The 27900-nt window shown below is 46.3% G+C and overlaps 1 protein-coding gene across 1 annotated transcript in view; it reads right to left on the bottom strand.

Annotated features, from left to right (window-relative positions):
* LOC120921555 (protein sel-1 homolog 3-like) overlaps positions 1-27900 on the bottom strand; it is a 264107-nt gene that overhangs the window by 18187 nt on the left and 218020 nt on the right. The window contains exons 21-22 of the mRNA XM_040334055.1: positions 9741-9868; positions 4679-4781 (exon numbers count right to left, since the gene is read on the bottom strand). Of these exons, the coding sequence (XP_040189989.1) occupies positions 4679-4781; positions 9741-9868 (231 nt within the window). The remainder of the gene's footprint in view (positions 1-4678; positions 4782-9740; positions 9869-27900) is intronic.

The raw sequence follows: 27900 nt of genomic DNA, 5'->3' as shown, positions 1-27900 counted from the left end.
CGATGGTGTGTACACTCCATCGAATTAAAATCCGCAGAGGATTTATCCGCGGATACGGTCCGGCGGACCGTATCCGCGGATAAATCCTATCGTGTGTATGGGGCCTTATGCGAGAAGAGGTTTGTGCTTTCATATATTTCCTGAGAATGTAGACCTTCCCCCATATCTTTAGATTTTACCTACTATGAGCTAGATTCACATACCTCGGCGCATCGTTAGGCGGGAGTAGCGTATCGAATATACGGTACGCCGACGTTGCGCAGAGAGGCAAGCATGGAATTCATGAAGCCAGTGCTCCCCACGCTGCGTCGGCGTGGCTTAGATTTCGATGGCGTAAGGCGGCGTAGGAGGAAGTGGGTGTGACCCCATGCAAATGATGGTCCCAACGTGGAGCAGTGATGTACGCCCGGCGTATCATGAACGGAGCATGCGCAGTGACGCGGACGTATGACCGCTTCCTTACTCACAACTACGCCGGCGCAACTTCCTGGCATACGCCGGCTCACCGGCTTATGCCGAGCGCATAAATATGCCCAGACATACGCCGTCCGGTGCAAAAGTACATCCGTTTGCTTGTTTCCCCCCCTGAAGCAAGGTACTTTTGTAGAGCGATGGCATCTGTTTAAGTGGGCAAGGAGAAGAGGAAGAGACTCTTCTCTAGGGAGGAGAGGGCTATCTTGTTGTCGGCAATAGCCAAATCTGATACATACCTGCATGGTGCCCACAGTGCCAGGACCAGCAGGGCACGTAAGAGGGAGATCCTGGAGCTGATCACCCTGGATGTGAATGCCATTGGCAATGAGACCCGGACGCATGATGACATACAGAAGAAGATCAATGACATGAGACATCGGGTCCGTGACAAGCTGGCCCTTATGAAGAGGCACGCCAGGGGCACGGGAGGAGGACCAGCCTCATCTCTGTGGTTGACCGATGAGGAGGAGGTCGTCGCCAGGTGTCTTGCGCAGGAGCAGGTGGAGGGCGCTGAGGGCTATGACTCCACTGAGCTGGACTTGAGGTCAGGTAAGTGTGTTTTATCCTCCATCCGGTGTGTAGCATGTGAGGAGGTGGAAGGGAACATGTGACAAGTGTGTGGGTCCACCAACATGTAAATTTTTTGTGTCATCCACAGATGTGCTGGAGGGAGCTAGGCCGTCGTCGGCCGGTGTTCGACCCATGCCATCCCTGGAACATCATGTGGCTCAGTCTGACCCCCTGGGAAGCCCAGTCATATTGGTGGAGGGGAGTGCCCACACCTCTCCGCTAGAGGTTGTAGTTGAGGAGCCAGTGGATCTCCACCAGGAGGACTGTGTGTATTATTAGGAGGCTTCCACCATCCCTGGACCCTCAGACACCTCCCCGCCCATCAGGTCTACCCCCTCCAGGGCTACCCCCTTCAGGTCTACCCCGTCTGGACGGGCACAAGCCTCTCCATCCCCCACGAAGGCTTTACGGAAGACCAGGGGTGTACCCGGAGCCCTCCAAGAAGGGCTGCAGAGGGAGCAGGCCCGGCAGACCCGCCATATCGGTACTATAGTGGGTGACCTGCGCCGAGTGGAAGACAGCCTGGTCTCCTCGGCCCAGTCCCAGGCTGCCTGCACATTGGCTGTTCAGCAGTCCCTCACACAGCAGGCTGATCAGAGCAGCTCCATCTCTGACAGCCTGCAAGATGTGAGTGGAAACTGCGTTGCGATGGTGACCTGCATGGGGGAGCAACAGGCCACAACAGCAGGCCTCATGGCGGAGGTGAGGAGGTTGGCAGTGGCTGTAGAGGCCAACACTGCTGCCGTCCAGGCGGAGGGGAGGCAGACAAGGTGCCACCAGCGGCACAACACCACCCACCAGCTGAGGATGCAGACGCAGACAAATGCGGTCCTCACCCACCTCGCCATTGCAATGGAGGGCAGGCAGCCACCACCTGCCAGGAGTGACAGAGCAGGGTATGATGCTCCTCCTGATGCCCCACCCCCCAACCGAGGCTCCCTCCAGACAACTGAGGATCCGGAGCCGTGGCACCAGGCTTGGCCCACGACAGAGCAGCTGAGTGCTCTTTTTTTATTTATGCTCAGAGTAAGAGCTTTTTTTTTTTTTTTTGTGTGACGTGCACAAAAGGATGTGCCGTCCTCCTATAAGGGCATGCCATGTCGGCCAATGGCATGAACCCCTTTTTTTTTTGTAGTTCCTGCACATGGTGAGGAATGCAGGCTACAGTGTGACTGGTGTTTGAATGTGGGTGACATTCCTGCCAGCAAATGGGTGTCACCCTGGGTCGTTGGGGAGAAGTTATCCCCACGACCGTGTGAATGTGGTATGAATGGACAGCGACACCATTGGGGCCTTGGCAAGGCGTTGCTGCTCCCAAGTCCTGCATGGTGGACTTGGGCTAATCCAATGTGAAGTGGATATGGTGTGAGCTAGGGACCACAGTGGTGTGCATGCATGCATTCTCCTTGTGCCATGATGAATGTGTGTGTTTAACGTGCAAAGATGCGTTCCACGAGGCATCTCCTGACTGCTCTTCCCTCAGCAGACAGGGTAGCCTCGGGCAGGGGGGGACTGTGTGGTTCGGGGGTCAGGTCATCACGTATGTCAATCTCCAGGCCCCTTCTCATGGCGTAGTTGTGCAGCACGCAACATGCACCGATGATCTGGCACACAAAGTTTGGGGAATACAACAGGGTACCCCCGGACTTATCCAGGCATCGGAAACAGGACTTCAGGAGGCCAAATGTGCGCTCCGCCACTGCACGGGTACGTGTGTGTGCAGCATTGTATCTTCTCTCTCCTGGGGTTTGGGGGTTCCGGAATGGAGTCATGAGATGGGGTCCCAGTGCATATGCCGAGTCACCTGGAAGGGAAAAGACAGGAGGGTGTTAGTCATGCATGTGCCCCTCGTGATGTCTGCATCATGGGGGGGGACAGTCATGCCTGACACCCATGTCACTCACCAACCAGCCAGCTGTCCCCATACACGTTCTGTAGGGATGCTGCTCTGATGGTATATGTAGCTGTCGTGGCTGGACCTGGGGTGTTTGGCACAGACGTGCCATATGAGGCATTGGGCATCGGCTATCACCTGTACGTTGATGGAATGCCAGTGCTTCCGATTGCGGTATAGGTGCTCTGTGGCACGGGGGGCCGTAGTGCCACATGGGTACAATCAATGGCCCCCACGGTGCGTGCGAATCAGGCAATTCTGTAGAAATCCGCCATTGCCTTCTGCCGCAGATCCTCCTGGGTGGGTCTGATGATGTGGTGGGACATGCGTCTGAGGATTGCGGGGACAACCTGGTGCACACATCTGCTCATGGTGGATTGTGACATCCCAGACACGACTCCACTTGTGCGCTGAAAAGATCCACTGGCGAGGAAATGCAGTGTTGCCAGGACCTTGACCAGTGGCTGCACTGCATGTGAGGGGTGTGTCTGGCTGGTGATGTCATCATGCAGGGGTGTGGCTAATTCCAGGATGGCAGCAGGGCTGAATCTGAAGATGCGATACACCTCTGATTCCCCCATGCCAAAGACGTCCATGCGCGTGCGGAATATCCTCTCCCGTGCCCTCCTACGAGTCGGTGGACGCAGTAGTGCTATGACCACGGCTGCCCCTGGCATGTTGGCACACAGATGTGTTGTCCTGCAAGTGTGGGTGCTCCACTCGTCCGTAACGCTGCTGCTGTAGCTGCTCTCCAGCTGACCTGTGCAACTCTGGTGCAAAGATAATCCAGCTTTTTGATGGAATAACTTTAGGCCGGACGTACAACTTACGCACACCGCGCGTAGCCTGCATCGGGCGCACGTACGTTCATGAATCGCCGTATCTCCCTCATTTGCATATTTGAATAGGAAATCAATGGGAGCGCCAGATGCGTCCATCGTAAATATGCGCCCACGACACTCAGGCGTAGGAAAGTTACGTCGGTCGGAGGAAGCCTATTTTCAGGCGTATCTAGTTCTGTGGGTACGGCGCATATTTACACTTACACGGCGTATCTGTAGATACGTCGGCATAAGTCTTTCTGAATCCGGCTAAATGTGTCCAATCCTTCTGTGTCTGTGCAGAGGCAGCGAGAGGTGCTGAGGCTGGTGCATCAAGTGCGGTGCCAGTCCCCCTCCCCCAACGTTGCAGGGTTCCTGTTAAAGATGGTGGGGTGCTGAGGAGTGGGGAAAGTAGTGGAGAGGATGGCCTGGTAGTAGATAAGGGAAGGGAGTGTGGGGTGAGGGGGTGAAGGGGAGGATAGGTGGGGGGAGGCTGTTGATTCCAGTTTGTCCAAGGATGATAAGGAGTGGTTGGCGGATAAAAGGAGGAGTGGCAAACAAAAAAAAGAGGTACTGTTACCTTCAGTCATAAGGTTTTAGGGTCCTGTGAGATGAGGATGAATGGGACTCGTTGAGTTCTGCATCCTCTATGGATGATGAGTCCCAGGGTGCAACGAAACGCGCTGGTTCTCCGGGGAGGGGGAGGAGTCAAGCTAAAAAAGCGACGGCCTCATCTACCCTAATGGCAGTTCCCACTCCGGTAAAAGTGACAACCATTAATGTTGCCGACTTAGGATCAGTCAGTGTTTGTCATACGGACGTCTGAGTAGTCAGGCCGTCTGAGTAGTCTGACCATCTGAGTAGTCTGGCCGTCTGAGTAGTCTGGCCGTCTGAGTAGTCTGGCCGATAGACAGCTTACCTTCAGGAGGGAACCATGAGACGTCCAGACATAGAGAAGATGAGCGTTCAGGAGGGCGAGACTACACGGGACATACGAGTCTTCCTTCTCATGATCCCGACATCTGCACAACACGTTCACATGTCATATTCAACATATACAACCATTGCATTGTCATGGCAGAGGAGCTTACACTCTAATGTCCCCTCCCCCCCAACAATCACATCAGTCTCTGTACAGAGGAGCTTACACTCTAATGTCCCCTCCCCCCAACAATCACATCAGTCTCTGTACAGAGGAGCTTACACTCTAATGTCCCCACCCCACAGTCACATCAGTCTCTGTTCAGAGGAGCTTACACTCTAATGTCCCCTCCCCCCACAGTCACACCAGTCTCTGTACAGAGGAGCTTACACTCTAATGTCCCCTCCCCCCACACATCACATCAGTCTCTGTACAGAGGAGCTTACACTCTAATGTCCCCTCCCCCCCACATCACATCAGTCTCTGTACAGAGGAGCTTACACTCTAATGTCCCCTCCCCCCACAGTCACATCAGTCTCTGTACAAAGGAGCTTACACTCTAATGTCCCCTCCCCCCACATCACATCAGTCTCTGTACAGAGGAGCTTACACTCTAATGTCCCCTCCCCCCACACATCACATCAGTCTCTGTACAGAGGAGCTTACACTCTAATGTCCCCTCCCCCCACATCACATCAGTCTCTGTACAGAGGAGCTTACACTCTAATGTCCCCTCCCCCCACAGTCACATCAGTCTCTGTACAGAGGAGCTTACACTCTAATGTCCCCTCCCCCCACAGTCACATCAGTCTCTGTACAGAGGAGCTTACACTCTAATGTCCCCTCCCCCCACATCACATCAGTCTCTGTACAGAGGAGCTTACACTCTAATGTCCCCTCCCCCCACATCACATCAGTCTCTGTACAGAGGAGCTTACACTCTAATGTCCCCTCCCCCCACAGTCACATCAGTCTCTGTACAGAGGAGCTTACACTCTAATGTCCCCTCCCCCCACAGTCACATCAGTCTCTGTACAGAGGAGCTTACACTCTAATGTCCCCTCCCCCACATCACATCAGTCTCTGTACAGAGGAGCTTACACTCTAATGTCCCCTCCCCCCCACATCACATCAGTCTCCGTACAGAGGAGCTTACACTCTAATGTCCCCTCCCCCCACAGTCACATCAGTCTCTGTACAGAGGAGCTTACACTCTAATGTCCCCTCCCCCCACAGTCACATCAGTCTCTGTACAGAGGAGCTTACACTCTAATGTCCCCTCCCCCCCACAGTCACATCAGTCTCTGTACAGAGGAGCTTACACTCTAATGTCCCCTCCCCCACATCACATCAGTCTCTGTACAGAGGAGCTTACACTCTAATGTCCCCTCCCCCCCCCCACATCACATCAGTCTCTGTACAGAGGAGCTTACACTCTAATGTCCCCCCCCCCCACATCACATCAGTCTCTGTACAGAGGAGCTTACACTCTAATGTCCCCTCCCCCCACATCACAACAGTCTCTGTACAGAGGAGCTTACACTCTAATGTCCCCTCCCCCCACATCACATCAGTCTCTGTACAGAGGAGCTTACACTCTAATGTCCCCCCCCCACATCACATCAGTCTCTGTACAGAAGAGCTTACACTCTAATGTCCCCTCCCCCCACAGTCACATCAGTCTCTGTACAGAGGAGCTTACACTCTAATGTCCCCTCCCCCCACAGTCACACCAGTCTCTGTACAGAGGAGCTTACACTCTAATGTCCCCTCCCCCCCACATCACATGAGTCTCTGTACAGAGGAGCTTACACTCTAATGTCCCCTCCCCCACAGTCACACACTATTATTATTATACATTTATATAGCTCTGACATATACCGCAGCGCTGTACAGAGATCACTGAGCCAATCACATCAGTCATACTCTTAGGGGTCAGGATTGGGAGTCAGGATTAGGATTAGGGATCAGGGTTAGGAGTCAGGATTAGGGGTCAGGATTAGGGTTAGGGGCCAGGATTAGGGATCAGGGTTAGGATTAGGGGTCAGGATTAGGGTTAGGGGTCAGAGTTAGGATTAGGGGCCAGGATTAGGGGTCAGGGTTAGGGATTAGGGTTAGGGGTCAGGATTAGGGATCAGGGTTAGGATTAGGGGTCAGGATTAGGATTAGGGGTCAGGGTTAGGGACCAGGGTTAGGGTTAGGGGCCAGGGTTAGGGGTCAGGATTAGGATTAGGGGTCAGGATTAGGAGTCAGGATTAGGGGTCAGGATTATGGTTAGGGGTCAGAGTTAGGATTAGTGGTCAGGGTTAGGGGCCAGGGTTAGGGTTAGGGGCCAGGGTTAGGGGTCAGGATTAGGATTAGGAGTCAGGATTAGGGGTCAGGATTATGGTTAGGGGTCAGAGTTAGGATTAGTGGTCAGGGTTAGGGTTAGGGGCCAGGATTAGGATTAGGGGTTAGGGTTAGGGATCAGGGTTAGGGGTCAGGATTAGGGATCAGGGTTAGGATTATGGGTCAGGGTTAGGGTTAGGGGCCAGGGTTAGGGTTAGGGGTCAGGATTAGGATTAGGGGTCAGGATTAGGAGTCAGGATTAGGGGTCAGGATTATAGTTAGTGGTCAGGGTTAGGGGCCAGTGTTAGGGGTCAGGATTAGGATTAGTGGTCAGGATTAGGATTAGGGATCAGGGTTAGGGGTCAGGATCAGGGTTAGGAGTCAGGATTAGGGTTCAGGATTAGGATTAGGGGATCAGGGTTAGGGGTCAGGATTAGGGATCAGGGATAGGGGTCAGGATTAGGGGTCAGGGTTAGGATTATGGATCAGGGTTAGGGGTCAGGATTAGGGCTAGCGGTCAGGATTAGGGTTAGGGGTCAGAGTTAGGGGTTAGGATTAGGGTTAGGGGTCAGGATTAGGGATCAGGGTTAGGGGTCAGGATTAGGATTAGGGATCAGGGTTGGGGGTCAGGATCAGGGCTAGGGGTCAGGATTAGGGTTAGGGGTCAGAGTAAGGGGTTAGGATTAGGGTTAGGGGTCAGGATTAGTATTAGGGATCAGGGTTAGGGGTCAGGGTTAGGGGTCCGGATTAGTATTAGGGATCAGGGTTAGGGGTCAGGGTTAGGGTTAGGGATCAGGGTTAGGGGTCGGGATTAGGGTTAGGGATCAGGGTTAGGGGGTCAGGGTTAGGGGTCAGGGTTAGGGGTCAGGGATCAGGGTTAGGGATCAGGGTTAGGGATCAGGGTTAGGGGTCAGGATTAGGGTTAGCGATCAGGGTTAGGGGTCAGGGTTAGGGTTAGGGGTCAGGATTAGTATTAGGGATCAGGGTTAGGGGTCAGGATTAGGGTTAGGGATCAGGGTTAGGCATCAGGGTTAGGGGTCAGGGTTAGGGGTCAGGATTAGTATTAGGGATCAGGGTTAGGCATCAGGGTTAGGGGTCAGGATTAGTATTAGGGATCAGGGTTAGGGGTCAGGATTAGGGTTAAGGATCAGGGTTAGGCATCATGGTTAGGGTTAGGGATCAGGGTTAGGGGTCAGGATTAGGGGTCAGGGTTAGGGGTCAGGGTTAGGGGTCAGGGTTAGGGGTCAGGGTTAGGTGTCAGGGTTAGGGATCAGGGTTAGGGGTTAGGGGTCAGGGTTAGGGATCAGGGTTAGGGGTCAGGGTTAGGGGTCAGGGTTAGGGGTCAGGGTTAGGTGTCAGGGTTAGGGATCAGGGTTAGGGGTTAGGGGTCAGGGTTAGGTGTCAGGGTTAGGGGTCAGGGGTCAGGGTTAGGGGTTAGGGATCAGGGTTAGGGGGTCAGGGTTAGGGATCAGGGTTAGGGGTCAGGGTTAGGGGTCAGGGTTAGGGGTCAGGGATCAGGGTTAGGGGGTCAGGATTAGGGATCAGGGTTAGGGGTCAGGATTAGGGTTAGGGATCAGGGTTAGGCATCAGGGTTAGGGGTCAGGGTTAGGGTTAGGGGTCAGGATTAGTATTAGGGATCAGGGTTAGGGTTAGGGATCAGGGTTAGGGGTCAGGATTAGGGGTCAGGGTTAGGGGTCAGGGTTAGGGGTCAGGGTTAGGGGTTAGGGGTCAGGGTTAGGTGTCAGGGTTAGGGGTCAGGGTTAGGGATCAGGGTTAGGGGTCAGGGTTAGGGGTCAGGGTTAGGGGTCAGGGTTAGGGGTCAGTGTTAGGAGTCAGGGTTAGGGATCAGGGTTAGGGGTCAGGCTTAGGCTCAGGGTTAGGGGTCAGGATTAGGATTAGGGATCAGGGATAGGGGTCAGGATTAGGATTAGTGGTCAGGATTAGGATTATGGATCAGGGTTAGGGGTCAGGATTAGGGGTCAGGGTTAGGGTTAGGGACCAGGGTTAGGGGTCAGGATTAGTGGTCAGGATTAGGATTATGGATCAGGGTTAGGGGTTAGGATTAGGGTTAGGGGTCAGGATTAGGGGTCAGGGTTAGGGTTAGGGGTCAGGATTAGGGATCAGGATTAGAGATCAGGGTTAGGGGTCAGGATTAGGATTAGGGATCAGAGTTAGGGGTCAGGATCAGGGCTAGGGGTCAGGATTAGGGATAGGGGTCAGAGTTAGGGGTCAGGATTAGGGTTAGGGGTCAGGATTAGTATTAGGGATCAGGGTTAGGGGTCAGGGTTAGGGGTCAGGATTAGTATTAGGGATCAGGGTTAGGGGTCAGGGTTAGGGATCAGGGTTAGGGGTCAGGATTAGGGTTAGGGGGTCAGGGTTAGGGGTCAGGGTTAGGGGTTAGGGGTCAGGGTTAGGGGTCAGGGATCAGGGTTAGGGGGTCAGGATTAGGGATCAGGGTTAGGGGTCAGGATTAGGGTTAGGGATCAGGATTAGGCATCAGGGTTAGGGGTCAGGATTAGTATTAGGGATCAGGGTTAGGGTTAGGGATCAGGGTTAGGGGTCAGGATTAGGGGTCAGGGTTAGGGGTCAGGGTTAGGGTTAGGGGTTAGGGTTAGGGGTCAGGGTTAGGGGTCAGGGTTAGGGGTCAGGGTTAGGGATCAGGGTTAGGGGTCAGGCTTAGGATCAGGGTTAGGTTTATGGTCAGGGTTATGAGTCTCCGGTGACCTCTCACCTTCTGTACAGCTCTATCATGATGGTGAAGTTGTTGGCACGGACAGATGTGTTGAAGCCAAGTCTGCGTAGTGTGGAGTTGGGGAGGGAGACCCCTTCTTCCATCAGGACCCCCAGATTGTACAGACCCTGCAATCATACAAATTCATTCATTGACTCCCGAGGACAGTCTGGTGCTGCCACCCAGAGCAAGGATTCCGTCTGAGAGAAGAAGATTGTAAAGCAAGCAAGATCCTTCCATAGTCTCTGGAGAGAGAGATATCATCTTCCCCGCCTACAATAGAGACCTCATATGGAATAATAGAGGTACAGTACGAAGATATCGGGGAACAGGAGAGCCAAACTGATAAGAGGCATGGAGGAGCTCAGCTATGATTAAGGTTTTTTCTTCCTTGGGGAGAGATAATCAATCACTCTGCAATTCTGGACATAAGAGATACGTCCTAAAAACTTCCACAGCTTTCTTAGGATGCATCTTCTATGCTTAGCTCCTCCCCTTTGGGGGTCAGGAGTATCTAATTATCTTTGGGGGTCAGGAGTATCTAATTATCTTTGGGGGTCAGGAGTATCTAATTATCTATGGGGGTCAGGAGTATCTAATTATCTATGGGGGTCGGGAGTATCTAATTATCTATGGGAGTCGGGAGTATCTAATTATCTATGGGGGTCGGGAGTATCTAATTATCTATGGGGGTCAGGAGTATCTAATTATCTTTGGGGGGTCAGGAGTATCTAATTATCTTTGGGGGTCAGGAGTATCAAATTATCTTTGGGGGTCAGGAGTATCTAATTATCTTTGGGGGTCAGGAGTATCTAATTATCTTTGGGGGTCAGGAGTATCTAATTATCTATGGGGGTCAGGAGTATCTAATTATCTTTGGGGGTCAGGAGTATCTAATTATCTATGGGGGTCGGGAGTATCTAATTATCTATGGGGGTCAGGAGTATCTAATTATCTATGGGGGTCAGGAGTATCTAATTATGTTTGGGGGTCAGGAGTATCTAATTATCTTTGGGGGTCGGGAGTATCTAATTATCTTTGGGGGTCAGGAGTATCTAATTATCTTTGGGGGTCGGGAGTATCTAATTATCTTTGGGGGTCAGGAGTATCTAATTATCTTTGGGGGTCAGGAGTATCTAATTATCTTTGGGGGTCGGCAGTATCTAATTATCTTTGGGGGTCAGGAGTATCTAATTATCTTTGGGGGTCGGGAGTATCTAATTATCTTTGGGGGTCGGGAGTATCTAATTATCTTTGGGGGTCAGGAGTATCTAATTATCTTTGGGGGTCAGGAGTATCTAATTATCTTTGGGGGTCGGGAGTATCTAATTATCTTTGGGGGTCAGGAGTATCTAATTATCTATGGGGGTCGGGAGTATCTAATTATCTATGGGGGTCGGGAGTATATAATTATCTTTGGGGGTCGGGAGTATCTAATTATCTTTGGGGGTCGGGAGTATCTAATTATCTTTGTGGGTCAGGAGTATCTAATTATCTTTGTGGGTCAGGAGTATCTAATTATCTTTGGGGGTCAGGAGTATCTAATTATCTTTGGGGGTCGGGAGTATCTAATTATCTTTGGGGGTCAGGAGTATCTAATTATCTATGGGGGTCAGGAGTATCTAATTATCTATGGGGGTCAGGAGTATCTAATTATCTTTGGGGGTCGGGAGTATCTAATTATCTTTGGGGGTCGGGAGTATCTAATTATCTTTGGGGGTCGGGAGTATCTAATTATCTTTGGGGGTCGGGAGTATCTAATTATCTTTGGGGGTCAGGAGTATCTAATTATCTTTGGGGGTCAGGAGTATCTAATTATCTTTGGGGGTCAGGAGTATATAATTATCTTTGGGGGTCAGGAGTATCTAATTATCTTTGGGGGTCGGGAGTATCTAATTATCTTTGGGGGTCAGGAGTATCTAATTATCTTTGGGGGTCGGGAGTATCTAATTATCTTTGGGGGTCGGGAGTATCTAATTATCTTTGGGGGTCGGGAGTATCTAATTATCTTTGGGGGTCAGGAGTGTGACGGGAGGGCCCGTGGAACACAGACTTCCTTAGAAAATATGGGATTCTCTTGTTTCAGCTCCCCATGCACCTCTAGGCCCGGATCTCATATACGCTACGCCTCCGTAACTTACAGCGTATTTTCCATATCCATAAAGAATTTGCACCTTAAATTACAGCGGCGCAGTGTAAATGTGTCGGCGTAAGGGCGCGGAATTCAAATGACTAAGATGTGGGCGTGTTTTATGTTAATGCATCTTGACCCCACGTAAATGATGTTTTTTTTTAACGGCGCATGCGCCGTCCGTGGGGGTATCACAGTGCGCATGCTCGAAATCACATTGCAAATAGTCAATGCTTTCGACGTGAACATAATTTACGCAAAGCCCTATTCGCGAACGTTTTACGCAAACGACGTAAACGAAGGAAAATTTGACGCTGTCCCGACGTCCATACTTAAAGGATCACTAAAGGAAAATTATTTTTTTGCTGAAATGACTGTTTACAGGTTATAGAGACATAAAAGTTAACTGATTCCTTTTAAAAACGATTAAAAATAGATAAAATCAATCATATAATGTACCTCTAGATGCAAAAACGAAAGTGCTGGACAGTGCCATAGAGAGTCATGACTAGGAAAACGAAAGTGAAACTAGTTTAGTCTTTGCATGTTATTTCATGCCTCTGTGCTGGACAGTGCCATAGAGAGTCATGGCTAGGAAAACGAAAGTGAAACTAGTTTAGTCTTTGCATGTTATTTCATGCCTCTGTGCTGGACAGTGCCATAGAGAGTCATGGCTAGGAAAACGAAAGTGAAACTAGTTTAGACTTTGCATGTTATTTCATGCCTCTGTGCTGGACAGTGCCATAGAGAGTCATGGCTAGGAAAACGAAAGTGAAACTAGTTTAGTCTTTGCATGTTATTTCATGCCTCTGTGCTGGACAGTGCCATAGAGAGTCATGGCTAGGAAAACGAAAGGGAAACTAGTTTAGTCTTTGCATGTTATTTCATGCCTCTGTGCTGGACAGTGCCATAGAGAGTCGTGGCTAGGAAAACGAAAGTGAAACTAGTTTAGTCTTTGCATGTTATTTCATGCCTCTGTGCTGGACAGTGCCATAGAGAGTCGTGGCTAGGAAAACGAAAGTGAAACTAGTTTAGTCTTTGCATGTTATTTCATGCCTCTGTGCTGGACAGTGCCATAGAGAGTCATGGCTAGGAAAACGAAAGTGAAACTAGTTTAGTCTTTGCATGTTATTTCATGCCTCTGTGCTGGACAGTGCCATAGAGAGTCATGACTAGGAAAACGAAAGTGAAACTAGTTTAGTCTTTGCATGTTATTTCATGCCTCTGTGCTGGACAGTGCCATAGAGAGTCATGGCTAGGAAAACGAAAGTGAAACTAGTTTAGTCTTTGCATGTTATTTCATGCCTCTGTGCTGGACAGTGCCATAGAGAGTCATGGCTAGGAAAACGAAAGTGAAACTAGTTTAGTCTTTGCATGTTATTTCATGCCTCTGTGCTGGACAGTGCCATAGAGAGTCATGGCTAGGAAAACGAAAGTGAAACTAGTTTAGTCTTTGCATGTTATTTCATGCCTCTGTGCTGGACAGTGCCATAGAGAGTCATGGCTAGGAAAACGAAAGTGAAACTAGTTTAGTCTTTGCATGTTATTTCATGCCTCTGTGCTGGACAGTGCCATAGAGAGTCATGGCTAGGAAAACGAAAGTGAAACTAGTTTAGTCTTTGCATGTTATTTCATGCCTATGTGCTGGACAGTGCCATAGAGAGTCATGGCTAGGAAAACGAAAGTGAAACTAGTTTAGTCTTTGCATGTTATTTCATGCCTCTGTGCTGGACAGTGCCATAGAGAGTCATGGCTAGGAAAACGAAAGTGAAACTAGTTTAGACTTTGCATGTTATTTCATGCCTCTGTGCTGGACAGTGCCATAGAGAGTCATGGCTAGGAAAACGAAAGTGAAACTAGTTTAGTCTTTGCATGTTATTTCATGCCTCTGTGCTGGACAGTGCCATAGAGAGTCATGGCGAGGAAAACGAAAGTGAAACTTAGTTTAGACTTTGCATGTTATTTCATGCCTCTGTGCTGGACAGTGCCATAGAGAGTCATGGCTAGGAAAACGAAAGTGAAACTAGTTTAGTCTTTGCATGTTATTCCATGCCTCTGTGCTGGACAGTGCCATAGAGAGTCATGGCTAGGAAAACGAAAGTGAAACTAGTTTAATCTTTGCATGTTATTTCATGCCTCTGTGCTGGACAGTGCCATAGAGAGTCATGGCTAGGAAAACGAAAGTGAAACTAGTTTAGTCTTTGCATGTTATTTCATGCCTCTGTGCTGGACAGTGCCATAGAGAGTCATGGCTAGGAAAACGAAAGTGAAACTAGTTTAGTCTTTGCATGTTATTTCATGCCTCTGTGCTGTACAGTGCCATAGAGAGTCATGGCTAGGAAAACGAAAGTGAAAGTAGTTTAGTCTTTGCATGTTATTTCATGCCTCTGTGCTGGACAGTGCCATAGAGAGTCATGGCTAGGAAAACGAAAGTGAAACTAGTTTAGTCTTTGCATGTTATTTCATGCCTCTGTGCTGGACAGTGCCATAGAGAGTCATGGCTAGGAAAACGAAAGTGAAACTAGTTTAGTCTTTGCATGTTATTTCATGCCTCTGTGCTGGACAGTCCCATAGAGAGTCATGGCTAGGAAAACGAAAGTGAAACTAGTTTAGTCTTTGCATGTTATTTCATGCCTCTGTGCTGGACAGTGCCATAGAGAGTCATGACTAGGAAAACGAAAGTGAAACTAGTTTAGTCTTTGCATGTTGTTTCATGCCTCTGTGCTGGACAGTGCCATAGAGAGTCATGGCTAGGAAAACGAAAGTGAAACTAGTTTAGTCTTTGCATGTTATTTCATGCCTCTGTGCTGGACAGTGCAATAGAGAGTCATGGCTAGGAAAACGAAAGTGAAACTAGTTTAGACTTTGCATGTTATTTCATGCCTCTGTGCTGGACAGTGCCATAGAGAGTCATGGCTAGGAAAACGAAAGTGAAAGTAGTTTAGTCTTTGCATGTTATTTCATGCCTCTGTGCTGGACAGTGCCATAGAGAGTCATGACTAGGAAAACGAAAGGGAAACTAGTTTAGTCTTTGCATGTTATTTCATGCATCTGTGCTGGACAGTGCCATAGAGAGTCATGGCTAGGAAAACGAAAGTGAAACTAGTTTAGTCTTTGCATGTTATTTCATGCCTCTATGCTGGACAGTGCCATAGAGATTTATGGCTAGGAAAACGAAAGTGAAACTAGTTTAGTCTTTGCATGTTATTTCATGCCTCTGTGCTGGACAGTGCCATAGAGAGTCATGGCTAGGAAAACGAAAGTGAAAGTAGTTTAGTCTTTGCATGTTATTTCATGCCTCTGTGCTGGACAGTGCCATAGAGAGTCATGGCTAGGAAAACGAAAGGGAAACTAGTTTAGTCTTTGCATGTTATTTCATGCCTCTGTGCTGGACAGTGCCATAGAGAGTCATGGCTAGGAAAACGAAAGTGAAACTAGTTTAGACTTTGCATGTTATTTCATGCCTCTGTGCTGGACAGTGCCATAGAGAGTCATGGCTAGGAAAACGAAAGTGAAACTAGTTTAGTCTTTGCATGTTATTTCATGCCTCTGTGCTGGACAGTGCCATAGAGAGTCATGGCTAGGAAAACGAAAGTGAAACTAGTTTAGTCTTTGCATGTTATTTCATGCCTCTGTGCTGGACAGTGCCATAGAGAGTCATGGCTAGGAAAACGAAAGTGAAACTAGTTTAGTCTTTGCATGTTATTTCATGCCTCTGTGCTGGACAGTGCCATAGAGAGTCATGGCTAGGAAAACGAAAGAGAAACTAGTTTAGTCTTTGCATGTTATTTCATGCCTCTGTGCTGGACAGTGCCATAGAGAGTCATGGCTAGGAAAACGAAAGGGAAACTAGTTTAGTCTTTGCATGTTATTTCATGCCTCTGTGCTGGACAGTGCCATAGAGAGTCATGGCTAGGAAAACGAAAGTGAAAGTAGTTTAGACTTTGCATGTTATTTCATGCCTCTGTGCTGGACAGTGCCATAGAGAGTCATGGCTAGGAAAACGAAAGTGAAACTAGTTTAGTCTTTACATGTTATTTAATGCCTCTGTGCTGGACAGTGCCATAGAGAGTCATGGCTAGGAAAACGAAAGTGAAACTAGTTTAGTCTTTGCATGTTATTTCATGCCTCTGTGCTGGACAGTGCCATAGAGAGTCATGGCTAGGAAAACGAAAGTGAAACTAGTTTAGACTTTGCATGTTATTTCATGCCTCTGTGCTGGACAGTGCCATAGAGAGTCATGGCTAGGAAAACGAAAGTGAAACTAGTTTAGTCTTTGCATGTTATTTCATGCCTCTGTGCTGGACAGTGCCATAGAGAGTCATGGCTAGGAAAACGAAAGTGAAACTAGTTTAGTCTTTGCATGTTATTTCATGCCTCTGTGCTGGACAGTGCCATAGAGAGTCATGGCTAGGAAAACGAAAGTGAAACTAGTTTAGTCTTTGCATGTTATTTCATGCCTCTGTGCTGGACAGTGCCATAGAGAGTCATGGCTAGGAAAACGAAAGTGAAAGTAGTTTAGTCTTTACATGTTATTTCATGCCTCTGTGCTGGACAGTGCCATAGAGAGTCATGGCTAGGAAAACGAAAGGGAAACTAGTTTAGTCTTTGCATGTTATTTCATGCCTCTGTGCTGGACAGTGCCATAGAGAGTCGTGGCTAGGAAAACGAAAGTGAAACTAGTTTAGTCTTTGCATGTTATTTCATGCCTCTGTGCTGGACAGTGCCATAGAGAGTCATGGCTAGGAAAACGAAAGGGAAACTAGTTTAGTCTTTGTATGTTATTTCATGCCTCTGTGCTGGACAGTGCCATAGAGAGTCATGGCTAGGAAAACGAAAGTGAAACTAGTTTAGTCTTTACATGTTATTTAATGCCTCTGTGCTGGACAGTGCCATAGAGAGTCATGGCTAGGAAAACGAAAGTGAAACTAGTTTAGTCTTTGCATGTTATTTCATGCCTCTGTGCTGGACAGTGCCATAGAGAGTCATGGCTAGGAAAACGAAAGTGAAACTAGTTTAGTCTTTGCATGTTATTTCATGCCTCTGTGCTGGACAGTGCCATAGAGAGTCATGGCTAGGAAAACGAAAGTGAAACTAGTTTAGTCTTTGCATGTTATTGCATGCCTCTGTGCTGGACAGTGCCATAGAGAGTCATGGCTAGGAAAACGAAAGTGAAACTAGTTTAGACTTTGCATGTTATTTCATGCCTCTGTGCTGGACAGTGCAATAGAGAGTCATGGCTAGGAAAACGAAAGTGAAACTAGTTTAGACTTTGCATGTTATTTCATGCCTCTGTGCTGGACAGTGCCATAGAGAGTCATGGCTAGGAAAACGAAAGTGAAAGTAGTTTAGTCTTTGCATGTTATTTCATGCCTCTGTGCTGGACAGTGCCATAGAGAGTCATGACTAGGAAAACGAAAGGGAAACTAGTTTAGTCTTTGCATGTTATTTCATGCATCTGTGCTGGACAGTGCCATAGAGAGTCATGGCTAGGAAAACGAAAGTGAAACTAGTTTAGTCTTTGCATGTTATTTCATGCCTCTATGCTGGACAGTGCCATAGAGATTTATGGCTAGGAAAACGAAAGTGAAACTAGTTTAGTCTTTGCATGTTATTTCATGCCTCTGTGCTGGACAGTGCCATAGAGAGTCATGGCTAGGAAAACGAAAGTGAAAGTAGTTTAGTCTTTGCATGTTATTTCATGCCTCTGTGCTGGACAGTGCCATAGAGAGTCATGGCTAGGAAAACGAAAGGGAAACTAGTTTAGTCTTTGCATGTTATTTCATGCCTCTGTGCTGGACAGTGCCATAGAGAGTCATGGCTAGGAAAACGAAAGTGAAACTAGTTTAGTCTTTGCATGTTATTTCATGCCCCTGTGCTGGACAGTGCCATAGAGAGTCATGGCTAGGAAAACGAAAGTGAAACAAGTTTAGTCTTTGCATGTTATTTCATGCCTCTGTGCTGGACAGTGCCATAGAGAGTCATGGCTAGGAAAACGAAAGTGAAACTAGTTTAGACTTTGCATGTTATTTCATGCCTCTGTGCTGGACAGTGCCATAGAGAGTCATGGCTAGGAAACGAAAGTGAAACTAGTTTAGTCTTTGCATGTTATTTCATGCCTCTGTGCTGGACAGTGCCATAGAGAGTCATGGCTAGGAAAACGAAAGTGAAACTAGTTTAGTCTTTGCATGTTATTTCATGCCTCTGTGCTGGACAGTGCCATAGAGAGTCATGGCTAGGAAAACGAAAGTGAAACTAGTTTAGTCTTTGCATGTTATTTCATGCCTCTGTGCTGGACAGTGCCATAGAGAGTCATGGCTAGGAAAACGAAAGAGAAACTAGTTTAGTCTTTGCATGTTATTTCATGCCTCTGTGCTGGACAGTGCCATAGAGAGTCATGGCTAGGAAAACGAAAGGGAAACTAGTTTAGTCTTTGCATGTTATTTCATGCCTCTGTGCTGGACAGTGCCATAGAGAGTCATGGCTAGGAAAACGAAAGTGAAAGTAGTTTAGACTTTGCATGTTATTTCATGCCTCTGTGCTGGACAGTGCCATAGAGAGTCATGGCTAGGAAAACGAAAGTGAAACTAGTTTAGTCTTTACATGTTATTTAATGCCTCTGTGCTGGACAGTGCCATAGAGAGTCATGGCTAGGAAAACGAAAGTGAAACTAGTTTAGTCTTTGCATGTTATTTCATGCCTCTGTGCTGGACAGTGCCATAGAGAGTCATGGCTAGGAAAACGAAAGTGAAACTAGTTTAGACTTTGCATGTTATTTCATGCCTCTGTGCTGGACAGTGCCATAGAGAGTCATGGCTAGGAAAACGAAAGTGAAACTAGTTTAGTCTTTGCATGTTATTTCATGCCTCTGTGCTGGACAGTGCCATAGAGAGTCATGGCTAGGAAAACGAAAGTGAAACTAGTTTAGTCTTTGCATGTTATTTCATGCCTCTGTGCTGGACAGTGCCATAGAGAGTCATGGCTAGGAAAACGAAAGTGAAACTAGTTTAGTCTTTGCATGTTATTTCATGCCTCTGTGCTGGACAGTGCCATAGAGAGTCATGGCTAGGAAAACGAAAGTGAAAGTAGTTTAGTCTTTACATGTTATTTCATGCCTCTGTGCTGGACAGTGCCATAGAGAGTCATGGCTAGGAAAACGAAAGGGAAACTAGTTTAGTCTTTGCATGTTATTTCATGCCTCTGTGCTGGACAGTGCCATAGAGAGTCGTGGCTAGGAAAACGAAAGTGAAACTAGTTTAGTCTTTGCATGTTATTTCATGCCTCTGTGCTGGACAGTGCCATAGAGAGTCATGGCTAGGAAAACGAAAGGGAAACTAGTTTAGTCTTTGCATGTTATTTCATGCCTCTGTGCTGGACAGTGCCATAGAGAGTCATGGCTAGGAAAACAAAAGTGAAACTAGTTTAGACTTTGCATGTTATTTCATGCCTCTGTGCTGGACAGTGCCATAGAGAGTCATGGCTAGGAAAACGAAAGTGAAACTAATTTAGTCTTTGCATGTTATTCATGCCCCTGTGCTGGACAGTGCCATAGAGAGTCATGGCTAGGAAAACGAAAGTGAAACTAGTTTAGTCTTTGCATGTTATTTCATGCCCCTGTGCTGGACAGTGCCATAGAGAGTCATGGCTAGGAAAACGAAAGTGAAACTAGTTTAGTCTTTGCATGTTATTTCATGCCCCTGTGCTGGACAGTGTCATAGAGAGTCATGGCTAGGAAAACGAAAGTGAAACTAGTTTAGTCTTTGGATGTTATTTCATGCCTCTGTGCTGGACAGTGCCATAGAGAGTCATGGCTAGGAAAACGAAAGTGAAACTAGTTTAGTCCTTGCATGTTATTTCATGCCTCTGTGCTGGACAGTGCCATAGAGAGTCATGGCTAGGAAAACGAAAGTGAAACTAGTTTAGTCTTTGGATGTTATTTCATGCCTCTGTGCTGGACAGTGCCATAGAGAATCATGGCTAGGAAAACGAAAGTGAAACTAGTTTAGTCTTTGCATGTTATTTCATGCCTCTGTGCTGTACAGTGCCATAGAGAGTCATGGCTAGGAAAACGAAAGTGAAAGTAGTTTAGTCTTTGCATGTTATTTCATGTCTCTGTGCTGGACAGTGCCATAGAGAGTCATGGCTAGGAAAACGAAAGTGAAACTAGTTAGTCTTTGCATGTTATTTCATGCCTCTGTGCTGGACAGTGCCATAGAGAGTCATGGCTAGGAAAACGAAAGTGAAACTAGTTTAGTCCTTGCATGTTATTTCATGCCTCTGTGCTGGACAGTCCCATAGAGAGTCATGGCTAGGAAAACGAAAGTGAAACTAGTTTAGTCTTTGCATGTTATTTCATGCCTCTGTGCTGGACAGTGCCATAGAGAGTCATGACTAGGAAAACGAAAGTGAAACTAGTTTAGTCTTTGCATGTTATTTCATGCCTCTGTGCTGGACAGTGCCATAGAGAGTCATGGCTAGGAAAACGAAAGTGAAACTAGTTTAGTCTTTGCATGTTATTTCATGCCTCTGTGCTGGACAGTGCAATAGAGAGTCATGGCTAGGAAAACGAAAGTGAAACTAGTTTAGTCTTTGCATGTTATTTCATGCCTCTGTGCTGGACAGTGCCATAGAGAGTCATGACTAGGAAAACGAAAGGGAAACTAGTTTAGTCTTTGCATGTTATTTCATGCCTCTGTGCTGGACAGTGCCATAGAGAGTCATGGCTAGGAAAACGAAAGTGAAACTAGTTTAGTCTTTGCATGTTATTTCATGCCTCTATGCTGGACAGTGCCATAGAGATTTATGGCTAGGAAAACGAAAGTGAAACTAGTTTAGTCTTTGCATGTTATTTCATGCCTCTGTGCTGGACAGTGCCATAGAGAGTCATGGCTAGGAAAACGAAAGTGAAAGTAGTTTAGTCTTTGCATGTTATTTCATGCCTCTGTGCTGGACAGTGCCATAGAGAGTCATGGCTAGGAAAACGAAAGGGAAACTAGTTTAGTCTTTGCATGTTATTTCATGCCTCTGTGCTGGACAGTGCCATATGAGAGTCATGGCTAGGAAAACGAAAGTGAAACTAGTTTAGTCTTTGCATGTTATTTCATGCCCCTGTGCTGGACAGTGCCATAGAGAGTCATGGCTAGGAAAACGAAAGTGAAACTAGTTTAGTCTTTGCATGTTATTTCATGCCTCTGTGCTGGACAGTGCCATAGAGAGTCATGGCTAGGAAAACGAAAGTGAAACTAGTTTAGACTTTGCATGTTATTTCATGCCTCTGTGCTGGACAGTGCCATAGAGAGTCATGGCTAGGAAAACGAAAGTGAAACTAGTTTAGTCTTTGCATGTTATTTCATGCCTCTGTGCTGGACAGTGCCATAGAGAGTCATGGCTAGGAAAACGAAAGTGAAACTAGTTTAGTCTTTGCATGTTATTTCATGCCTCTGTGCTGGACAGTGCCATAGAGAGTCATGGCTAGGAAAACGAAAGTGAAACTAGTTTAGTCTTTGCATGTTATTTCATGCCTCTGTGCTGGACAGTGCCATAGAGAGTCATGGCTAGGAAAACGAAAGTGAAACTAGTTTAGACTTTGCATGTTATTTCATGCCTCTGTCCTGGACAGTGCCATAGAGAGTCATGGCTAGGAAAACGAAAGTGAAACTAGTTTAGTCTTTGCATGTTATTTCATGCCTCTGTGCTGGACAGTGCCATAGAGAGTCATGGCTAGGAAAACGAAAGTGAAAGTAGTTTAGTCTTTACATGTTATTTCATGCCTCTGTGCTGGACAGTGCCATAGAGAGTCATGGCTAGGAAAACGAAAGGGAAACTAGTTTAGTCTTTGCATGTTATTTCATGCCTCTGTGCTGGACAGTGCCATAGAGAGTCGTGGCTAGGAAAACGAAAGTGAAACTAGTTTAGTCTTTGCATGTTATTTCATGCCTCTGTGCTGGACAGTGCCATAGAGAGTCATGGCTAGGAAAACGAAAGGGAAACTAGTTTAGTCTTTGCATGTTATTTCATGCCTCTGTGCTGGACAGTGCCATAGAGAGTCATGGCTAGGAAAACGAAAGTGAAACTAGTTTAGTCTTTACATGTTATTTAATGCCTCTGTGCTGGACAGTGCCATAGAGAGTCATGGCTAGGAAAACGAAAGTGAAACTAGTTTAGTCTTTGCATGTTATTTAATGCCTCTGTGCTGGACAGTGCCATGGAGAGTCATGGCTAGGAAAACGAAAGTGAAACTAGTTTAGTCTTTGCATGTTATTTCATGCCTCTGTGCTGGACAGTGCCATAGAGAGTCATGGCTAGGAAAACGAAAGTGAAACTAGTTTAGTCTTTGCATGTTATTTCATGCCTCTGTGCTGGACAGTGCCATAGAGAGTCATGGCTAGGAAAACGAAAGTGAAACTAGTTTAGTCTTTGCATGTTATTTCATGCCTCTGTGCTGGACAGTGCCATAGAGAGTCATGGCTAGGAAAACGAAAGTGAAACTAGTTTAGTCTTTGCATGTTATTCCATGCCTCTGTGCTTGACAGTGCCATAGAGAGTCATGGCTAGGAAAACGAAAGTGAAACTAGTTTAGTCTTTACATGTTATTTAATGCCTCTGTGCTGGACAGTGCCATAGAGAGTCATGGCTAGGAAAACGAAAGTGAAACTAGTTTAGTCTTTGCATGTTATTTCATGCCCCTGTGCTGGACAGTGCCATAGAGAGTCATGGCTAGGAAAACGAAAGTGAAACTAGTTTAGTCTTTGCATGTTATTTCATGCCTCTGTGCTGGACAGTGCCATAGAGAGTCATGGCTAGGAAAACGAAAGTGAAACTAGTTTAGACTTTGCATGTTATTTCATGCCTCTGTGCTGGACAGTGCCATAGAGAGTCATGGCTAGGAAAACGAAAGTGAAACTAGTTTAGTCTTTGCATGTTATTTCATGCCTCTGTGCTGGACAGTGCCATAGAGAGTCATGGCTAGGAAAACGAAAGTGAAACTAGTTTAGTCTTTGCATGTTATTTCATGCCTCTGTGCTGGACAGTGCCATAGAGAGTCATGGCTAGGAAAACGAAAGTGAAACTAGTTTAGTCTTTGCATGTTATTTCATGCCTCTGTGCTGGACAGTGCCATAGAGAGTCATGGCTAGGAAAACGAAAGAGAAACTAGTTTAGTCTTTGCATGTTATTTCATGCCTCTGTGCTGGACAGTGCCATAGAGAGTCATGGCTAGGAAAACGAAAGGGAAACTAGTTTAGTCTTTGCATGTTATTTCATGCCTCTGTGCTGGACAGTGCCATAGAGAGTCATGGCTAGGAAAACGAAAGGGAAAGTAGTTTAGACTTTGCATGTTATTTCATGCCTCTGTGCTGGACAGTGCAATAGAGAGTCATGGCTAGGAAAACGAAAGTGAAACTAGTTTAGTCTTTGCATGTTATTTCATGCCTCTGTGCTGGACAGTGCCATAGAGAGTCATGGCTAGGAAAACGAAAGTGAAACTAGTTTAGACTTTGCATGTTATTTCATGCCTCTGTGCTGGACAGTGCCATAGAGAGTCATGGCTAGGAAAACGAAAGTGAAACTAGTTTAGTCTTTGCATGTTATTTCATGCCTCTGTGCTGGACAGTGCCATAGAGAGTCATGGCTAGGAAAACGAAAGTGAAACTAGTTTAGTCTTTGCATGTTATTTCATGCCTCTGTGCTGGACAGTGCCATAGAGAGTCATGGCTAGGAAAACGAAAGTGAAACTAGTTTAGTCTTTGCATGCTATTTCATGCCTCTGTGCTGGACAGTGCCATAGAGAGTCATGGCTAGGAAAACGAAAGTGAAAGTAGTTTAGTCTTTACATGTTATTTCATGCCTCTGTGCTGGACAGTGCCATAGAGAGTCATGGCTAGGAAAACGAAAGGGAAACTAGTTTAGTCTTTGCATGTTATTTCATGCCTCTGTGCTGGACAGTGCCATAGAGAGTCGTGGCTAGGAAAACGAAAGTGAAACTAGTTTAGTCTTTGCATGTTATTTCATGCCTCTGTGCTGGACAGTGCCATAGAGAGTCATGGCTAGGAAAACGAAAGGGAAACTAGTTTAGTCTTTGCATGTTATTTCATGCCTCTGTGCTGGACAGTGCCATAGAGAGTCATGGCTAGGAAAACGAAAGTGAAACTAGTTTAGTCTTTACATGTTATTTAATGCCTCTGTGCTGGACAGTGCCATAGAGAGTCATGGCTAGGAAAACGAAAGTGAAACTAGTTTAGTCTTTGCATGTTATTTAATGCCTCTGTGCTGGACAGTGCCATAGAGAGTCATGGCTAGGAAAACGAAAGTGAAACTAGTTTAGTCTTTGCATGTTATTTCATGCCTCTGTGCTGGACAGTGCCATAGAGAGTCATGGCTAGGAAAACGAAAGTGAAACTAGTTTAGTCTTTGCATGTTATTTCATGCCTCTGTGCTGGACAGTGCCATAGAGAGTCATGGCTAGGAAAACGAAAGTGAAACTAGTTTAGTCTTTGCATGTTATTCCATGCCTCTGTGCTCGACAGTGCCATAGAGAGTCATGGCTAGGAAAACGAAAGTGAAACTAGTTTAGTCTTTACATGTTATTTAATGCCTCTGTGCTGGACAGTGCCATAGAGAGTCATGGCTAGGAAAACGAAAGTGAAACTAGTTTAGTCTTTGCATGTTATTTCATGCCCCTGTGCTGGACAGTGCCATAGAGAGTCATGGCTAGGAAAACGAAAGTGAAACTAGTTTAGTCTTTGCATGTTATTTCATGCCTCTGTGCTGGACAGTGTCATAGAGAGTCATGGCTAGGAAAACGAAAGTGAAACTAGTTTAGTCTTTGCATGTTATTTCATGCCTCTGTGCTGGACAGTGCCATAGAGAGTCATGGCTAGGAAAACGAAAGTGAAACTAGTTTAGTCTTTGCATGTTATTTCATGCCTCTGTGCTGGACAGTGCCATAGAGAGTCATGGCTAGGAAAACGAAAGTGAAACTAGTTTAGTCTTTGCATGTTATTTCATGCCTCTGTGCTGGACAGTGCCATAGAGAGTCATGGCTAGGAAAACGAAAGTGAAACTAGTTTAGTCTTTACATGTTATTTCATGCCTCTGTGCTGGACAGTGCCATAGAGAGTCATGGCTAGGAAAACGAAAGTGAAACTAGTTTAGTCTTTGCATGTTATTTCATGCCTCTGTGCTGGACAGTGCCATAGAGAGTCATGGCTAGGAAAACGAAAGTGAAACTAGTTTAGTCTTTGCATGTTATTTCATGCCTCTGTGCTGGACAGTGCCATAGAGAGTCATGGCTAGGAAAACGAAAGTGAAACTAGTTTAGACTTTGCATGTTATTTCATGCCTCTGTGCTGGACAGTGCCATAGAGAGTCATGGCTAGGAAAACGAAAGTGAAACTAGTTTAATCTTTGCATGTTATTTCATGCCTCTGTGCTGGACAGTGCCATAGAGAGTCATGGCTAGGAAAACGAAAGTGAAACTAGTTTAGACTTTGCATGTTATTTCATGCCTCTGTGCTGGACAGTGCCATAGAGAGTCATGGCTAGGAAAACGAAAGTGAAAGTAGTTTAGTCTTTGCATGTTATTTCATGCCTCTGTGCTGGACAGTGCCATAGAGAGTCATGGCTAGGAAAACGAAAGTGAAAGTAGTTTAGTCTTTGCATGTTATTCCATGCCTCTGTGCTGGACAGTGCCATAGAGAGTCATGGCTAGGAAAACGAAAGTGAAACTAGTTTAGTCTTTGCATGTTATTTCATGCCTCTGTGCTGGACAGTGCCATAGAGAGTCATGGCTAGGAAAACGAAAGTGAAACTAGTTTAGACTTTGCATGTTATTTCATGCCTCTGTGCTGGACAGTGCCATAGAGAGTCATGGCTAGGAAAACGAAAGTGAAACTAGTTTAGTCTTTGCATGTTATTTCATGCCTCTGTGCTGGACAGTGCCATAGAGAGTCATGGCTAGGAAAACGAAAGTGAAACTAGTTTAGTCTTTGCATGTTATTTCATGCCTCTGTGCTGGACAGTGCCATAGAGAGTCATGGCTAGGAAAACGAAAGTGAAACTAGTTTAGTCTTTGCATGTTATTTCATGCCTCTGTGCTGGACAGTGCCATAGAGAGTCATGGCTAGGAAAACGAAAGTGAAACTAGTTTAGTCTTTGCATGTTATTTCATGCCTCTGTGCTGGACAGTGCCATAGAGAGTCATGGCTAGGAAAACGAAAGTGAAACTAGTTTAGTCTTTGCATGTTATTTCATGCCTCTGTGCTGGACAGTGCCATAGAGAGTCATGGCTAGGAAAACGAAAGTGAAAGTAGTTTAGTCTTTGCATGTTATTTCATGCCTCTGTGCTGGACAGTGCCATAGAGAGTCATGGCTAGGAAAACGAAAGTGAAACTAGTTTAGTCTTTGCATGTTATTTCATGCCTCTGTGCTGGACAGTGCCATAGAGAGTCATGGCTAGGAAAACGAAAGTGAAACTAGTTTAGTCTTTACATGTTATTTCATGCCTCTGTGCTGGACAGTGCCATAGAGAGTCATGGCTAGGAAAACGAAAGTGAAACTAGTTTAGACTTTGCATGTTATTTCATGCCTCTGTGCTGGACAGTGCCATAGAGAGTCATGGCTAGGAAAACGAAAGTGAAACTAGTTTAGTCTTTGCATGTTATTTCATGCCTCTGTGCTGGACAGTGCCATAGAGAGTCGTGGCTAGGAAAACGAAAGTGAAACTAGTTTAGTCTTTGCATGTTATTTCATGCCTCTGTGCTGGACAGTGCCATAGAGAGTCATGGCTAGGAAAACGAAAGTGAAAGTAGTTTAGTCTTTGCATGTTATTTCATGCCTCTGTGCTGGACAGTGCCATAGAGAGTCATGACTAGGAAAACGAAAGTGAAACTAGTTTAGTCTTTGCATGTTATTTCATGCCTCTGTGCTGGACAGTGCCATAGAGAGTCATGGCTAGGAAAACGAAAGTGAAACTAGTTTAGTCTTTGCATGTTATTTCATGCCTCTGTGCTGGACAGTGCATAGAGAGTCATGGCTAGGAAAACGAAAGTGAAACTAGTTTAGACTTTGCATGTTATTTCATGCCTCTGTGCTGGACAGTGCCATAGAGAGTCATGGCTAGGAAAACGAAAGTGAAACTAGTTTAGTCTTTGCATGTTATTTCATGCCTCTGTGCTGGACAGTGCCATAGAGAGTCATGGCTAGGAAAACGAAAGTGAAAGTAGTTTAGTCTTTACATGTTATTTCATGCCTCTGTGCTGGACAGTGCCATAGAGAGTCATGGCTAGGAAAACGAAAGGGAAACTAGTTTAGTCTTTGCATGTTATTTCATGCCTCTGTGCTGGACAGTGCCATAGAGAGTCGTGGCTAGGAAAACGAAAGTGAAACTAGTTTAGTCTTTGCATGTTATTTCATGCCTCTGTGCTGGACAGTGCCATAGAGAGTCATGGCTAGGAAAACGAAAGGGAAACTAGTTTAGTCTTTGCATGTTATTTCATGCCTCTGTGCTGGACAGTGCCATAGAGAGTCATGGCTAGGAAAACGAAAGTGAAACTAGTTTAGTCTTTACATGTTATTTCATGCCTCTGTGCTGGACAGTGCCATAGAGAGTCATGGCTAGGAAAACGAAAGTGAAACTAGTTTAGTCTTTGCATGTTATTTCATGCCTCTGTGCTGGACAGTGCCATAGAGAGTCATGGCTAGGAAAACGAAAGTGAAACTAGTTTAGTCTTTGCATGTTATTTCATGCCTCTGTGCTGGACAGTGCCATAGAGAGTCATGGCTAGGAAAACGAAAGTGAAACTAGTTTAGTCTTTGCATGTTATTTCATGCCTCTGTGCTGGACAGTGCCATAGAGAGTCATGGCTAGGAAAACGAAAGTGAAACTAGTTTAGACTTTGCATGTTATTTCATGCCTCTGTGCTGGACAGTGCCATAGAGAGTCATGGCTAGGAAAACGAAAGTGAAACTAGTTTAGTCTTTGCATGTTATTTCATGCCTCTGTGCTGGACAATGCCATAGAGAGTCATGGCT

Source organism: Rana temporaria (assembly GCF_905171775.1).
Source record: "Rana temporaria chromosome 2 unlocalized genomic scaffold, aRanTem1.1 chr2d, whole genome shotgun sequence".
Lineage (NCBI taxonomy): Eukaryota > Metazoa > Chordata > Amphibia > Anura > Ranidae > Rana > Rana temporaria.
This window is presented reverse-complemented; position numbering and strand designations above follow the sequence as displayed.